The sequence below is a fragment of the Medicago truncatula genome, chromosome 1 (genome assembly GCF_003473485.1).
Source record: "Medicago truncatula cultivar Jemalong A17 chromosome 1, MtrunA17r5.0-ANR, whole genome shotgun sequence".
In the NCBI taxonomy this organism is placed as follows: domain Eukaryota; kingdom Viridiplantae; phylum Streptophyta; class Magnoliopsida; order Fabales; family Fabaceae; genus Medicago; species Medicago truncatula.
The window spans coordinates 290,860-308,695 of record NC_053042.1 but is presented as its reverse complement, the minus strand read 5'-3'; the positions used below and the strand labels follow the sequence as shown (position 1 = coordinate 308,695).

Sequence of the window (17,836 nt, the reverse complement as noted above, 5' to 3'; positions counted from 1 at the left end):
AAGAACATATTTAAGCTTGAATTATATTTATTTTGCAGTTTAACTTCAAATTATTAATGTCTTCTTTCCCTACTAACCGGTTTGTTTGGATTGGTTTATTTTTAGTTTATGCAAATAAATAAACTTTAATATTAATTTATAAGTTTTCACTAACTAAAATTGTAACTTCATAAATTGTTATATTGACAAGCTTAAAATATAATACATAAAAGATTATTTATTTGCATAAGTTATTTTGTATAAATTCAATTCAAATGGACCCTATAGGTTAACACATTGAAAAAACTCACATACAATATTGATAGAGTGAAATCGTACAATCAAAATTAATTCAATTCTCGTTATCATTGTGATTATTTCTTTAATGAATTTATATGTACCTTTGACAATATTCTATAAGCATTGAGATATGTCTTAACCTTTTTTAAAGATGTCGTAACTCTTGTTAACACAAACGGATTCCAACTCACTTAGATATTTTGCATATAAATTTGATACGTAGACTTACCCAAGCTCACGTGGACAAGTATTAATCCAAAGTATTTAGCAGGATCCACAACGAATTCTCCATTAATATATAAGCTGTCAAATTCCACATGTTTAAGCAAAAAGATCATTTGGTAGAAATTGAAAAAAATTATTTTTCCTATAATAATAAGATAATTGAGATATACTGTGTTTCCTACAAATAATGATAAAGGCAACCACTAAGAAAATATAATTTTTAACCAATTTTATTAATGTAATTATTACATAGGAGATGAGTTTTTCTCAATACATATATAATGATTGATTTTAAAGATAATGGAAGTTCTCCATAGCTTTACGGCTTCATATATACTTGGCTGGTAGATGGCAGCAAGGGGGCCTAGGACATGTGATTGGTTGACATTCTATAGGTTCAGTTCGACAACAAGGTGGTAAAGCTTTAACATTGCCAACCATAGCACTTGCAATTACAACAACTAACATAAAAAACTTAAAGAACATCTTCAATGCAATTTCCATTGTAACCAAGTTGGGTTTGAAAAGAAAAGAATGAAGAGATGTTAAAAAAATATGTACTTATTTATAGGCAAATAATCATTCGTCTGAAATATTATAATTAAAATTATTTGAACATTATTAATGTTTTAACTATTTTAGGATATTATTTTTTTTATATGTTGACTGAATTTATATTTATTTTTTCAGGAATATTGACTGAATTCATATGTTCACACTGTTATTTTAGTATGCCTTTGAATACAGTATCATAAGCATTAAATTTATAATTATAAAATGTACTAATATCTTGAGTCTTTTTTCAAAATCTCTTAGGGCCTTAACTATGAAGCCTAAATACGTTGTGCGGGTGTGGTACGATATGATACGGGTACGGGGATACATGAAGTTTTTAAAATTTAAGATCTATCAACAAATTTTTTATATTAAAACTTATATTCATGTAAATTACTTGAAGAAAATAAACATGAATTACTCTTCATTATTATATTAATCTAAAAGTCATAATTTAAAAAAAATAATACATGTTATCAAAATAAAAAAAATGTAAATTTTTTGTATAAATCATATTATATTTTCATTCATATGTTAGGATATCAACATAAGTTTTTTTTTTTTGACAAAAGGATATCAACATAAGTATATCACTAAAAGAATTTAACCAAAATTTTGTCTAACGTTGATTAATTGAATATCTTCTCTCTCGTTACCTTCATCCACAAATAGTATAATTTTAAGTGATTCATAGAGAAAGAATTATACTGATGTATATCTAAAATTGAATCATATATATCTCCATCGAATTTTCACAACATTGTCTTACCTTTTATCCTTCATCTTTTCTAAGATGCGCATTTGTGAAATATCTTATAAGTATTCTTGTGTATCTATGAAGTATCTGATAAAATACTTTTTTAAAATTAAAATAATTAATTTTTATACTTCGTGGGTATGTATCCGTGAAGTATCGGTATCTGATACATATCTGATACGGTTAGGTCGCCGTGTATGAAGTATCGGAACTTCATAGGAAGTTAACACGTGGATACAACATTGTTCAAGGAGGACACATTTTCGAAGAGAGATTAATTAGAATAGACTAACGGTGTAAAATAAGTTTACACTATCAAACAATTAAAATCATCCAATTAAACACCTTTTCTTAAGTGTTAAAAAAAGAAACAATCAAATAAAATCTTTACAATAATGTCATATCTCCCATTTATTTCCCGTCTACAATTCTGATTTTGGCATTTATTCATCATTTCTTTACAATAAAATATTTTCTTCATATTTTATTGTAAAGAAATGATGAATTTTCTTCATCATCCAGAAGTCCTAGCTCAACTGGCAAAAATGCCGAAATTGTTAGGCCGGATGCCATGACCGGGGTTCGAACCCCGGTACCTCCACTTGTGTGTGAGTTTATAATGGCTTTGCCATTTCGTCTATCTACCAAAAAAAAAAAATATTTTCTTCATCGTAATTGAAAAAAAAAGTTTCTAGACATGTTGCTTTAAAAAAAGAATCATACTAAAACTAGGTCAAAATCAATTCATTTTATAGAATTTAAAGGCATGGCATGAACACGCAAAAGAAAGAAAGAAAGAAAGAAACGTGAAATCAAGGAATTTGATAACAAGGTAACTTCATTTCACTAATACTCCTCAATTTGAATATTTTACATGTGTTCAACTTTACAACGGCTCATACAATTAAATTAAAACAAATTCTTAAACCTATATGATGAATCCCTTATACAAAACTCTTTAGGCATGCCACCTTTTTTTACATATAAATACACATTCTGCAACTTCAAATTTTAGAGTTTCCCTTCACAAAGGTTCGCTAGCCTTGCAAAGACAATGTCGAATGACTATATATATTGGCATAATCATCCTTTGCAAAACAACTTTTGAATAACTCCTGAAATTGACATTCATTCTCACATCAGAAATTGAAAGAGTTTTAACTCCTGAAATCCAGATTGCTTGATTCGAGAGATTATCGACTATTTTTGTTTTATTAGTACAAGCTAAATTCAAAAGATGACCTGGTGTGAATACAATAAATGGCAATGCAGTTCAAATTCTTAATGGGATAATATGAAACCTCAATAATGTGATGGTATGTATGCATAAGAAAATCTTCATTTAGTTGAATTAAATCAGAAATCTAGTTTCCATTTGGTTAGCATTTTTAATTCTATTTCTCAAATCTTTAACGATTTGTGAACCATCTGGTGTAACATCCTTTAGGAGTACCTATATCTTGCTTGCTTATTTGGTTCCAATTATCTCTCAAATATCCATCTCTCAGCTTAACATTAAAGTGATTATCTTATTCCGACATTCCCCTACACCATATGCAATCTAACTCCTTAACATATCACGAATAACTCTACTCTTGGAAAGGTTCACCTTTGTTGGGAGGCGATTCAAAATCAATTGCCAAGAGAAGATTAGTACTTTTGATTGGGCACAAATTTCTCACACCTTGGATGGTAATTAACTCGCCGTTTCAACACAGAGGTTGGATCTAACTAAAGGAGTTGGGCTATCATAACATAGCGAACTAATATCTGAATTCTGACTATAAAAGGTGTCCACATTTAGTATCCAACATGACTAAAATAGAATTACTTTCGGCGATAGGGTTCCTATAAAACAACAACAAAAAAAAAGTCTTATGAAAATAGTTTATGATTAACTACCATTTACTTTTGATATGTATATTGTATCAATTATCACACCTTCAATATTGTTTCATAGAAAATAAACAACACCTATAAAATAATTATTCAACGTCGGCATCTACTTCCTGTCCCTACGCTTAGAGAGTGAGACAATTATTATATTAATGTGTGACAGAGAGTTGTTAAAATTGGTTTTTTTTTATTATATTTTAACAGACTCGACACAAGTCACACGGAGGCGAAAAGGTAACGAAGTTCATAGATTGCAATTTTTATATATACTGTTACATAGTTTTATATTACAGAGGCCAACAATAGTATACACCTACTCATCCATATTCTATATTCTCAAACAATCCTCCTATCTTCCATTAATTTCTTCTCAGTTCTCATGGCTATGCAATCACCTTCCTCTTCCTCTTCAATCTCATATGGATTTGCCTACCAGGTCTTCCTCAACTTCAGAGGCGGTGACACTCGTGAGGGTTTTATTGGCCATCTCTACAAGGCTCTTACTGACAAGGGAATCCACACCTTCATTGATGATCGTGAACTTCAAAGAGGGGATGAAATCAAACCATCACTCGACAATGCCATTGAAGAGTCTAGGATTTTTATTCCTGTGTTTTCTATCAACTATGCCTCTTCTTCATTTTGTTTGGACGAACTTGTCCACATCATTCACTGCTACAAGAAAAAGGGTCGTCTCATTTTGCCCGTCTTCTATGGCGTGGATCCTACTCACATACGACATCAAAGTGGGAGTTATGGTGAACATCTCACTAAGCACGAAGAGAGTTTCCAAAATAGCAAGAAAAACATGGAGCGGTTGCATCAATGGAAGTTGGCTCTGACCCAAGCTTCTAACTTGTCTGGCTACCATTCTAGTCGTGGGTACTGCTCTTTACTTAATTCTTGTTTTCCTTTTTTCATTTTATTTATTTAATTTCTATTCCTCGATAATACCATCTTAAACCATAAATGGCTAAAACCTTTTTTATTTACGTTTCTAAATAAGTATTAGTTGTTTATATGACGAAATAGTTAGAAACGTATAATATATTTTGAGTACATGCATGGATGTGATTGTGTGATGTTGTTACATACTATTACTAACTTGCATTATTTGACATGAATAGATATGAATACAAGTTTATTGGAGAGATAGTCAAATACATCTCCAACAAGATCAGTCGTGAGCCCTTACATGTTGCCAATTACCCTGTTGGATTATGGTCTCAAGTACAACAAGTGAAATTGCTTCTTGATAATGGATCTGATGATGGGGTCCATATGGTTGGAATTTATGGGATTGGAGGCTTGGGTAAATCAACCCTTGCAAGAGCAATCTATAATTTTATTGCTGATCAATTTGAAGGATTATGTTTTCTTCATGATGTGAGAGAAAATTCAGCTATAAGTAACTTGAAACATCTCCAAGAGAAGCTCCTTTTAAAAACAACTGGATTGGAAATTAAGTTAGACCATGTTAGTGAGGGCATTCCAATCATTAAGGAAAGGCTATGTAGAAAGAAGATTCTTTTGATTCTCGATGATGTTAACGATATAAAACAATTGCATGCTTTGGCTGGAGGACTTGATTGGTTCGGCTATGGAAGCAGAGTCGTCGTTACCACTCGAGACAAGCAATTACTAACCTGTCATGGGATAGAAAGTACGCATGAAGTAGAAGGGTTGTATGGGACCGAAGCTCTTGAATTGTTGAGTTGGATGGCTTTTAAAAATGATCCAGTTCCATCAATTTACAATGAGATTTTAATTCGTGCAGTTGCTTATGCTTCTGGCCTTCCGTTAGTTTTAGAAATTGTGGGTTCTAACTTGTTTGGAAAGAGCATAGAAGAATGGAAGGGTACATTAGATGGGTATGATAAGATTCCCAATAAAGAGATCCAAAAGATACTTAAAGTGAGCTATGATGGTTTGGAAGAAGAGGAGCAGAGTGTCTTTTTAGACATTGCTTGTTGCTTCAAAGGATATGAATGGGAAGATGCCAAACATATACTTCATTCTCATTATGGCCACTGCATAACACATCATCTAGGAGTGTTGGCTGAAAAATCTCTCATAGACCAATATTATAGTCATGTGACATTACATGACATGATAGAGGACATGGGTAAAGAAGTGGTCCGCCAAGAATCACCTAAAGAGCCTGGAGAACGAAGTAGGTTATGGTGTCAAGATGATATAGTTCATGTTTTAAATAAAAACACTGTGAGTAAGATTGATATCAATGATCAATTTGTTATTTAGTTTTAATACGACTTTGCTCTTTTTGGACAAAATATGACCATCTCATACTAGTATTTATTATTTACATGTAAGTTTATCTATATCTTATTTTTATTGTTGTTGATTCATGTTTTTTTGTTTTGTTAAAAGGGAACTAGTAAAGTTGAAATGATATATATGAATTTCCACTCGATGGAACCTGTAATAGACCAGAAAGGAAAGGCCTTCAAGAAGATGACAAATCTCAAAACACTTGTCATTGAAAATGGGCATTTTTCTAAAGGTCTGAAGTACCTTCGAAGCAGTTTGAAAGTATTGAAATGGAAAGGATTTACTTCGGAGTCATTATCATCTTGTTTTTCGAACAAGGCAAGTGAAATGATTTCATTTTCTATTTGTATATATTTAGAAACTCACAATGATTTTGTTTACGTCAACAAAAAAAATCACTATGAGAGTATAGTCTTTGATTTTTAGTTTATTTATTGTTTCTCCTTGTGTGTATGCAGAAGTTCCAGGATATGAATGTCTTGATATTAGACCATTGTGAATATTTAACCCATATATCTGATGTCTCAGGACTTCCTAATTTAAAAAAGCTCTCATTTAAAGATTGTAAGAATTTAATTACAATTCACAATTCAGTTGGGTACCTAATTAAACTTGAAATCTTAGATGCAATGGGTTGCAGAAAGCTAAAGAGTTTTCCACCCTTACAACTGCCCTCTCTTAAGGAAATGGAACTCTCTGGGTGTTGGAGTCTCAATAGCTTTCCAAAATTATTATGCAAGATGACAAATATAGAAAATATTTTGTTGTATGAAACTTCCATAAGAGAATTGCCATCTTCATTTCAAAATCTCAGTGGACTTTCTCGGTTATCACTAGAGGGACGTGGAATGCGGTTCCCAAAACATAATGGGAAAATGTATTCTATAGTGTTTTCCAATGTAAAAGCTCTTTCACTCGTAAATAACAATCTCTCAGATGAATGTCTCCCAATACTTCTCAAGTGGTGTGTTAATGTGATATATCTAAACTTAATGAAGAGCAAGTTCAAAACTCTTCCTGAGTGCCTTAGTGAATGTCACCATCTTGTTAAAATTAACGTGAGTTACTGCAAGTATCTTGAGGAAATTAGAGGGATTCCACCAAATCTTAAAGAGCTTTTTGCGTATGAATGCAACTCATTGAGTTCCTCAAGTAAAAGAATGTTATTGAGTCAGGTTTGTTGTTGTTTTTTATTGCACTAGTATTAGACATCTTTTATATATATATATATTTGATAATGTGTAATGTATATATTTGTATTTCATATAAACTAACAGAAACTACATGAAGCTCGATGCACTTATTTGTATTTCCCAAACGGAACAGAGGGGATACCAGATTGGTTTGAGCACCAAAGCAAGGGAAACACAATTTCTTTCTGGTTTCGTAAAAAGATCCCTTCTGTTACTTTTATTATTATTCTTCCGAAAGACAATTGGGTTGACCCAAAAGTCTATTTTTTTGTGAATGGATATGAAATTGAGATAGGTTGTTACCCCGAAATCTGTGGGCACTCGGGACATACATGTTTGTTTCATATGAAATTGGAAGAACATAATGAATTCTGTAGACAATACGAGTATAATATGGACAAAGGACTTTTGAAAAATGAATGGATCCATTTGGAATTTAAGTTTAAGATTAAATGGGATTTGAATCTTAGTGCGGATGAGAAGAATAAAATATTAAGAAGTGCACAAATGGGAATCCACGAGTTAATGGAGAAAAGCAACAGGGAGGAGGATAATGTTATATTCACCAATCCTTATATTAGTAAAGACAAAATCAAATGAATATCTCAATGCTTCATTATCATTATCAGAAAAGAAAATGAAACGAAAGAAATTTTCAATCCTTATAAATCTTCAAAGAAAGACTTGGGCTAGATTCAGAAAACAAAAGGAGCACCGGAGCTAGATTCTCTCAATTAATCGCAGGTTTGTGGTTTCCTTTTTAAACTTTATATTACTATCATTAATATAAACGTTGATTACATTTAAGTATTTGTGCAGTCTAAAATATTGTTTGAATATAATGTGGAGGATGTTTTGTAGCACAAACACTTCTCATAGATGGCGTGTCAGGTGCCCAACATATGTTTGTGTTCGACACTGACACGACACCAACACATGTGATTACATTTAAGTATGTTACTTTCTTAAATTAATATTGGTGACGACAAATCAATGTAAGTGTTGAGTTCGGTGTCTGTATCGGTGCTTCATAAGCAAGATGGTTTTTCATACTTGATTGATGGAAATTATCAGAGTTTGCAAGTGCTTTAGTTCAATTAGTAGACTGTCTTATTGTAAATTTTAGCCGTTTTAAGCTTATAAATTTTAGCCAATTTCCTACAGAATTTTTTTTGGAGTTATTGTAAAGATTAATAAAACTTAGGCTTGTTATGGTGGAATTGAACGGATCTTTTGAGTGAAATAGTTAATTAATAGCCTAAACAATGTAGTAATGGGTTTGAAGAAGTTTTTGAATATTGCTTTACATTTAGTTGATAAAGATAAATTTACTCTTAGTAAGTATACACGTTTCATGAACCTCAAAATTTGTGTTTGCTATTCACATCAGTGACCCTTTTTTCAATTTACAGAGTTGTGTATGCTTTGAAGATTTGAGATTAGGATTGTTGAGGAAGCTAGCTAGTAGAATGGATGCAATGGAATTTTGTGGTTCAATTGGAATGTTTATATGTCATCATATAAACATAAACATATATTATAGAGCATGCTGAAAACATTCATTACAAGAATTTTTAAAACTTGTGACACTCAGGTTCCGAGGGTTAGTGCTGAACCCCTCACACTCAAAACTTAAGGCAGGTCTTGCGACAGTTATTCGCAGCCCGGCTCCTTGGCTCTGTAAATATTGTCTTCGTTATCGCCACCATGTGAGCTAGTTTCTAGCAGCATGTAAAAGAGAAGAAGAATAGAAGATGAATGGAAGCAGCCTATGATGGAAGCAGTATGTGATCTATTTTCACTCACCTGTAACATTAAAATTTTAATAAATCATATTCCATGTCATGCTGTCTTTTTAGTAACTAATGTGTTTTGTTCTTTAAGGTCTTGTTTTTAATAACTGATATGCCTCGTCATGCTGTATTTTAGTAACTGATGTGCCATGTTTTCTTTCTTCCTTTCGGTGTGTATAAGGTCATTCGCTTACAAGTATCCTTATTGGAACAGAAGCCAAGGTGCTGACCATTTTCTACTTTCATGCCATGATTGGGTAGTGTCACGATCCAAACATAATAATCATGACCGGCGCACGGGCTTATGAATTTAGTCCGACAAGCCTAACAATCAAACTTGACAAATGACATTTCAGTAATCTTTAAATTACTAATTTTACTTCAAAATAATATTTACAGAAATTTGGACAGAGTATCGTCTGTATTTTCAACGTTTCCAAGATCTGAATCCTGTCCATAAACCTGTTTCCTTCAACCAGAAACTCAAAAAGACATTTTTACATACTTGTACAACTCAAAATAAGACATTCTAGACTTCAAATAGCTGCAGATACACTAACTAGAATATATACGTAAGCAAAAGAGTCGTCCATCAAGGTGGCCTACCAAAAAATGTGACACTGCTGAACCTTGAGTCTACTAGCAGCTTTCTACTCAGCTGTGTGGGAATCTGAAAAAAATAGAAAACGAAAGAGTAAGCCACAAGGACTTAGTGAGGAGACAACAACCACCACCGACTAGAAGGGAAACATATATGGGCACGAGTAATTAAGTTTCTCGAATCTAATGTTCATTTACAAAATTCTATTAATCCAAAATCAAATAAGAATATTTCTGAATCCAATGTCGCCGACATAAAAAATATGTTGCTCTTAGCTTGTTTAACCAAACTGTCATAAAATGAACTAAATTATTAGGGGAATTTTTATGACACCTTTTAAACTATGAGTTTATCCTTATGATATAAGAAAACTCCATTTAGTGAAAATAATCAAAATTGATGGTTCGAGAACTAACTCCATCTCATTGATAGCTCTTTCCTACTAGGAGTGGCCTTAGTTGTAGCTCCATCTAACAGATAGCTCTTTTCTCTCGACTCAAAACAAAATATAAAACATTTTCAATTAGGGAGTTTTCTCTTAGTGTGACCTCTTTCCTCCGTTTGTCCAGCTAGCTGCTGTCTCAAGAGAAACTAGAATACTACCCAACATAAGCTGCAATCAAAGGAAATCATCAATTGGCATTCCATGTAAGTTGTGAGTTTTTATGCTTATGATGATGATGATGAGGTAGAAAATGCAATTCTTACAATACGAGGTTTGTGCCCAGGTACATAACTTGACATAGTGACAACATCGGTAGGGTGATTTTTACGTCTCCAATCCCTGTTGGCTTTTCGTATATGCTCATCACTACAAAGAAGCACACAGTAAAAACCAAAGGCTCAAAAAATAATGAATAATGTAGAACTCTGATATAATATTCTGTTTCTTTAAAAAAAATAGCAGTTGATAATTTAATACATCCATGATAATCATCAATTTAGTCCTTCACTCCCTCAAGTATTACTCTTACTCCTATTTAATTCCCAGACTAATAAACAGTTCTTAAACTATATGAAATCAATCTCTTTAATCCTTGGTATCTCTAGACAGATTTCATATAGTTTTGCGACTAACTTGATGAATTTTATATAGTTTATGGAAATTATTAGTATATTAACATTTGATTTTTCTCATAAACTAGCTGATATTTCTTTAAGACTTTGTTTGGGAGTTCGGAGGGAGGAGAAAGGAGGACTTTTGGAGGTAGGAGATATATTGGACAAATATTTCACATTTTTGGAAAACAATTTTTTAGAGAATGATAAACTTATGATTAATATATTTTTAATTTTAAGAATTTTATAACAACATGGATTGAATTTAAAAAATTCAGATAAATCCGCGATTAAATTCAGAATAAATTCAGAATTTTAAGAATGATGGGAGGGAAGGGGAGGGAAGAGATTTTAATTAAATATGTGTTTGGTTCATAAGGGGAGGGGAGAGATTTTAAAACCAAATTACTTTTTTATCCTCTAACCTTAAAACAATATCATGATTTTTATATTATTCACTTCATAAAAATTTAAACATGAAAACTCAGCAACCAAAAACTCTATAAATAATCAAACACAAAAGTTCTAACAAAATATTAGGTATTCATAAATATTAGAGCACTTCTAAAATAATCTAGTACAATATAAAAAAATTTATAAAAAATTTATTGTTAGAAATTATTTTTAAAATATATTTATAAAAAAATCTTCTACAAATTTTATTAATTATGTTTTAATATATAATACAACTAAAAACTATAAAATAAATATATCTAAATAAAAAAAAATAAAAGCAACGTTAGTCAAAAAAGTGAATTCACGTAAAAAAAAAAATTAGAAGACAAGATTATGCAGTTCTCATTAAAAAAAAAAATTGACATTGCCATGTTACAAAAAAGATGGTAATAAGCAATATGTTGAAAACACTTAAATTTTTAATAAGGACGGTTTAGTCATTTAAAAATAAACATGAGGATAATTATGTCAATGTAATTAAAATTGCATTAACTCATCTCTCTTTCCCTCCCCTCCCCTCCAAAAAACTCCAATTTGAGGGGGAACAATAAATGAGCTTATGAGGGATTTTGCTCCCTTTCCTCTCCCTCCCCTTCTAAAAATTGAAACAAACACAAAATTTTTAAAATATTCCCTCCCTTCCCCTCCGCCATATATTTTAGTCCCTTCCGATGAATTAATTATGGGACCAAAAGCTATACCAACAAATCAGAGCTACTTAGGACTTGGATGAGCCTTAAACATTCCGATAGATTAACACATTGGACAAAGAGCAACTTCTCACTTATATTCCTCAACATCTTTTATTCTATCTGATGTCAGACTTCTAACTCACACTTGAGTTTAACACATCAACACTTATAGTTATAGTTGGGGGTCAGTTTGATTTGCAAAAGATAGGTACGCAATGTGAAACAATACAAATAACAAACTTTTATGATATTTAACAACTTTTAAAAATCAAACACTCTGCTAAAGAAGTTGCCTCGTCCAGTCCCTTTATATTATCATCACTTTATATTATCATCACCTTATCAAATCCTCCTAATAAATACTTTGGTTACTATACTATTACTATTAATGGTGTGAAATAAGTTATAGAACTATGAAGTCGAAACTAACCGTGATTTGAGGATCATGGAGGAATTTTTTGGGCAATTCTTTATCGATGCAAATGGGAACAGAGAGTTTTAACTCCTTCGGCTCCTTCATTGGCAATGAGCATCTCAATTTCCGATACACCCTCCGACTTCCCAAAACGATTGCGGCAGTTGCTTGCGATCAAAATGAACGGTGCAGTTGTTGTTGAATACGGAATAGAAACGAAGTTGAGAGATGCAAGTGATGGCACGTGGCATGGTGGAGTTAAAGAGAGTGTGGCGAAGGAGAAGGTAAGAGAAATGGGGAAGCATGTTGATGACAGTGACCTCAGCGTAGCGAAGGAAGGAGGCTATGGCTATCTATTCTTCAATGTTAGCTCTAGATTCTCTCTACATAGGGCGAGATGGAAGATGCAGTAGTATTTCTCTCGTATTTATCCTTGAACTTTTACCTAAACAACTATCGTTCAATGTTGCTTTGGATTATAATTGGTTAATGGGAGATTGTAGTAGTAATATCTCTTTTAGGATTAAGTAAGAAAGTGGTGCATAAAATTAAAGTTGAAAATAGGCCGGATCGATGGTCGAGTCTACAATAGACCTAGATCTGACCAAACTTGACTTAACTACATATGTGACTCAAGATGTAAATGGATATTCATGAAGAAAGATAATATGATATTCATGTCCACTCTATTGGACAAATACGATATTTGTATCTACTCTATTTATGCATGTGTTAGGCGGACTATCACATATTTTAAAGCATCCACAATATCTATAGATATAATGAATTAATTATATTTTTTTAGAAAAAAGTTATAATCATCTAAAATTTAACAAAAATGTCCATCAATTTTTTTAAATAACTAAGTCCATCATATTTGTTTTCATCTTTTTACCAAACCATAATACATAATACATTTCTATTTTTTTTGTTTTTGTTGAGGAAATACATTTTTAAACTAATGTAATCGGTTTCACTTGATATTTCTTTTTCTATTGATAACAAAATCAACCGATTTAATCTTTGTTGAAACTATTAATTTTAGATAACATCTTGTTAAGTTTGGTAGAATATAAAGCCTTTTTAAAAAGACTTTTTTTTTATTTTTTTTTTAATTTTTTTATCAATAGTTAAATATGTGGCCTTTTTATCAAGTTCTCTTAATCTCTTTTTTTTAGCCTTACTTTGGATCGGCCCTGGCGTTAATTAGCTTTATAATCTCAAGTTACAAAATTCAAATTCCCTCTCGAGAATAAAACGGTCATCAATGTCACTTTAAATAATAACTATTATTGTTGTCAATTATGGTTTTCTGTACTAACTACCAAACAAGTCATAGATCATTTCCATGTTGCTTGATGCGAGAGATGTCAATAACTATCATTTTGTTGGTACAAGCTGAATTCAAAAGATGACCTAGTATGAATACAAATGAATAGTGAAACAGTTCAATCTCAATATTGCTATGATGTGTATGCATATGAATGGCAAGATGGATGAAAATCAGAAGACTGGGGAGTGCAAGAATAAGAAGATAAAACAAATAAATGCAAAATTTCCTTCATCTTTACAATGCAATAATCTACCATTAAACATTCCAACTTGAGAGCTTCTACATGCTAAAAGCTTACCTAAAAAACCTAAGCTACATTTTATACTTAAATGGCTTGTATTTATGAAATGCTTCACTGAACCCATGAATGGCTGCAGTTGCTGTAGCTATTGATATTACCATAAAAATAAAGTTCAAAGTTTGGAGTCCAAGCCATTTGATACTTAGTCTCCTAATCTTTTGTTTGGTTATAAACATTTGAATTGGAAAAAATATTGTTAATGGCCAATACCCCATAGCTCCAAGAAGTGCAAGCATTTCATTGAAAAAGGGCATTGCCATAGCCAGAATAGTCACTATTGTGACAAATATGGTTCTCCAAATTAGCCTAAATAAGTTCAAGTTGCAAATGCCTATTGAGTATTCTCGGCTTATAAAACTTGATTTCGGCCACCTTTGACCAACCAACGATTCAACCACGCCGAAAATAGGTTGGACAATGACCTGCATATGCACAATTTCTTCATGATCAATGATTACTTCTAATATTCAAATAAATCATAAGATGTGAATGATAATAAGAAGAATTCAAAAGTTTAGTGTGAAACCTGATATGCTCCAACCAAATGCACAACAAGGAAGACATTGGCTAAATCAACAAGCCAAAAAGGCTCTTTAAAGCCAGACCCCATAAGGATGCTTCCTGGAGTGTTGGAACCAAATGCAGCATAGCCAGAACAGGCACATAAGAGGAAGATAATTGTCATTGCTGATAATCCTACTTTGTTTGCCATCTTCATCACTTTATTTTCTGGTGGTGATGACTTTAATGAATCCTATTTTTCACAGCACACATATGATTATATATTTCAATTAAATGAAAGAGAATGCAATTCTGGTTGCAGTAAATACAAAAAACTTCTGTTTGCTAATAACTTCTTTTTCTTGTAGAATTTTGGTCTCTTATCTCACTCTTTGGGTCATACTGAATATTAGATACTGAATATTCATGTCAACAAATATATGCCTAATGAACGTCGCCACGTAAAAAAAGTGTTGTCACGGCACATAGAATAAGCCACATCATCAAAAAACGACAAAAATAAGATGAATGATAAAAATTTGGAAAAAAACTAAATTGGAGAATTAATAAACTGTTTTTAAAATAGAGGACTAAAAATTCTTTTTTTCTTTTTTTATAAGTGCTATAATAAAAATTTGAAAACTACTGATATGGACCATAAAAAGACCTTAACTACTATAGTTTGGTTCATTTCATACCTGAATATCTATAGCAATTTGAGAATAGCTGCTAGCAAGTGCAGTGTTTCCCAATGCAATGAGTATATTCCACACTTTGTCTTCTGAACTTTGCTCACTGTTTCCTCCAATTAAAGAGGTACTCTTTCCCTTCCCTGTTTCAATTTATTCATTCACTTTATAAAGAATACATAAATATCAATTTATTTAGTAACAGTTTGATTTTATAATCTCAAAAATAGTTCAAATCTAATGTGAATGTATTATTAGTGTCCAATACCAAAAATAGTAATAATAAAAAATAATTTAGAAATGACTAAGAAGAGGGGAAAATTAACCTTGGATGACGGTAGCAAGAGAAAGTCCAATACCAATAAATGCATAACCAAAAGATGTTGCTGCTGCTATGATTGAGAGCCATGATAACTTGTGAAAATTGGGGATTTGAGACAAGAAGATTTCAATAATTCCCAAACCAATCATATAGGGATTATTAGAAAATTGGCATGGAGCTTCAATTCCCTTTTTGTGGAAGCAATTAATTTTTTGTATTGACCTAAAATATGAAACATTTTGTAATTAATCAAGTTAAAATATATAATGCAAATTTCATGACAAATTTTTTAAAACTCAAGTATTAATTCTCGTGTAACTGAGATTAATTTGAAATGCTGACATCTCTCTTAATATAAGTTTTTTCAAATGTACGGGTCAAGAATCGAAACCCTGATGGTTAAGATATTCAAATATGTGCTATTTGTGTTACACCATATTCGTCATGACAATTTAATATACGATAAAAGAACTTACACCACGCCTACAGATGTTGTAATTGTGTATCCAATTGCAGCTCCACTAAGCAAAGCATATTGGACAATTCCGCATATCAAATGCATTTTACCACCTAAAAAGAAATGTAAATATATTTATGCACCATAATTAAAATTGATCTTGTATGACATGATATATAAATTTTGTACCTAAGATGGTTTTAACAGCTTCCATGTAAGTATTCCTCTTGCCAGTGACAGGGTCTGGTGTTCTGTAACAATCTGCTAGAAGATTGGATGTGTAGAGTGTGACAGTACCTACGATTATTATATATGATATACCAAGGATCCATCCCATTTGAGCCATCACCCATGGCAATGTCAGCACACCAGCACCAATCACTGCCGTTATGATATGCGCGGCTGCGGTCCATAATGTCCCTGTGGTTTAAAAGGAAACCAGGATTGAGTTGAGTGTATAGATGAACTTGCACAATATTATCTTGTAAACAACATGTATTTAAGCTGTTAAAGAAAATATTGCGCTGGAGGGAAAAGCCATAAGTTGCATAGCCTCAAAGGTATTAGTCTTCCAATTTCAAAGGGCAGTTCCCTCAATTTCTATCTTCTCTCACAAAATATTTGCAGCAAATTGTTTAACCTAATTCTAAAACGTGCAAGAGGCATTAGTAGGAGAGATACTCAAAAACAAAACACGGTAAGTGTGTACGCTTTCCAAAATTTATTAACATAATTAAGTGACTCATAAAGGAAAAGAATTCCAAATCCAGAGGGTGCATATTTAAAATCAAGAAGAATTTAAGGAATTCATGGTGCTATTGAGAAAATTTATATACGTAGATACCGGTGCGCGTGTGTTCGACACCGACACACATCTTATTTTAGGAGTGTATGTGCTATAATTCACCATGCAGAAAATTTTGAGAAAGAAAAAGAGCTATAGACCTGTTCGTTTGGGTTTGCCATCATCATCTAAAAGAGCACCGTCATTTGCAACTACTGCTATATCCACCTCCTTCTTCCTTTCATTTTGCACCTCATTCATCTCCATACTCTTCAAAGCTGAATTCACAATAAACAAACTTGGCTTTCAGATCTAAGATATATGAGTATGTAACAAATAAAACCACGTGTTTTTTTTTTGGTACATAAAACCACGTGTTTTAGTTTGAGTAGAATAAAAATTTCAAAATAATCAACAGAAATAAGGAATTTAAGGCATTGAATTATGACACATCATACCAAATTTCTAGCACCATTTGACATTGTCCATCTTAATTAGTTAAAAGAAACGCTAAAAAAAAAAGTGCTTTAGCAAAGTACTTCCTTCTCTAAAAAAAAAAAGTACTTCCTCCTTAACCAAACTATTCAACTCAATTGAGGTTAATGTGTTTTGTTTAAAGACAAATCACAAGAATTTGAGTTTGAAATCATAATTATAATAATCTCTAGTTAGACTTTACTTATCTCTCAATCTAACTTTAAATAATCAACCACTCTAAAAACTAGAAGGTTAAGACAAAGAAAAAAAAAAAACTTCAACCCAAATATATCTTTCATCGTTATTGTTCTTAAAATAATAACATAAGGTGATCTCATATTCACAATTGTGCTTCCTTGTCATATTCATAATTTTTTTTATAGTAACGTTCATAAATATTTATGCATGTAGATATCCACAAATATTTGTAGATTTGTAAAATTCAATATAATAAGGAAAAATCATACACATATTACTTTTTTTTTTACCGAAAAATAAAATTTATCTCATTCACAAATGAATAAAGTCTAATATAGGTTGAAGTCAAGGGTATGAGGAACATGGTTGGCTTGCCTTCTTATAAAATTAACATATACTCCATCCGTTTTAAAATGAGTATCGCTTTAGCAAAAAAAAATTGTTTCAAAATGAATGTCGCTTTACATTTCCAATGCAACTTTAATTTTTTTTCTTCCAACTTTACCCTCAATAAATACTCCAACTTTTCTCACTCACACAATTTTCAATGCAACTTTAAGT

At 31.8% G+C, this 17,836-nt stretch overlaps 2 protein-coding genes across 2 annotated transcripts; one reads left to right on the top strand and one right to left on the bottom strand.

The window, feature by feature from the left end:
• Window positions 1-4,018: 4,018 nt before the first annotated feature.
• On the top strand, window positions 4,019-9,059 carry LOC11429772 (disease resistance protein RPV1). The gene is made up of 5 exons (XM_039831637.1): window positions 4,019-4,594; window positions 4,840-5,935; window positions 6,104-7,179; window positions 7,282-7,941; window positions 8,610-9,059. Exons 1-3 carry the CDS (start codon window positions 4,092-4,094, stop codon window positions 6,428-6,430), a joined length of 1,926 nt encoding a protein of 641 aa, XP_039687571.1. The 5' UTR covers window positions 4,019-4,091; the 3' UTR covers window positions 6,431-7,179; window positions 7,282-7,941; window positions 8,610-9,059.
• Window positions 9,060-13,858: 4,799 nt separating this feature from the next.
• On the bottom strand, window positions 13,859-16,867 carry LOC11433309 (amino acid permease 8). The gene is made up of 7 exons (XM_003588392.1): window positions 16,762-16,867; window positions 16,006-16,236; window positions 15,836-15,929; window positions 15,364-15,581; window positions 15,047-15,180; window positions 14,374-14,601; window positions 13,859-14,269 (listed from the first exon to the last, which is right to left on the bottom strand). Exons 1-7 carry the CDS (start codon window positions 16,865-16,867, stop codon window positions 13,859-13,861), a joined length of 1,422 nt encoding a protein of 473 aa, XP_003588440.1.
• Window positions 16,868-17,836: the final 969 nt, after the last annotated feature.

What these genes read in the sequence shown, in the direction of transcription:
- LOC11433309 (XM_003588392.1), bottom strand. Translation starts at nt 16,867, where the DNA reads ATGGAGATGAATGAGGTGCAAAATGAAAGGAAGAAGGAGGTGGATATA. An exon ending in TCTTGCTACCGTCATCCAAG is followed by an intron (nt 15,181 to 15,363) that starts GTTAATTTTCCC and finishes AAATTGAAACAG; the next exon opens with GGAAGGGAAAGAGTACCTCT. An exon ending in AAATTGCTATAGATATTCAG is followed by an intron (nt 14,602 to 15,046) that starts GTATGAAATGAA and finishes TGTGAAAAATAG; the next exon opens with GATTCATTAAAGTCATCACC.
- LOC11429772 (XM_039831637.1), top strand. Translation starts at nt 4,092, where the DNA reads ATGGCTATGCAATCACCTTCCTCTTCCTCTTCAATCTCATATGGATTT. An exon ending in GGCTACCATTCTAGTCGTGG is followed by an intron (nt 4,595 to 4,839) that starts GTACTGCTCTTT and finishes TGACATGAATAG; the next exon opens with ATATGAATACAAGTTTATTG. An exon ending in ATGTTTTAAATAAAAACACT is followed by an intron (nt 5,936 to 6,103) that starts GTGAGTAAGATT and finishes TTTTGTTAAAAG; the next exon opens with GGAACTAGTAAAGTTGAAAT.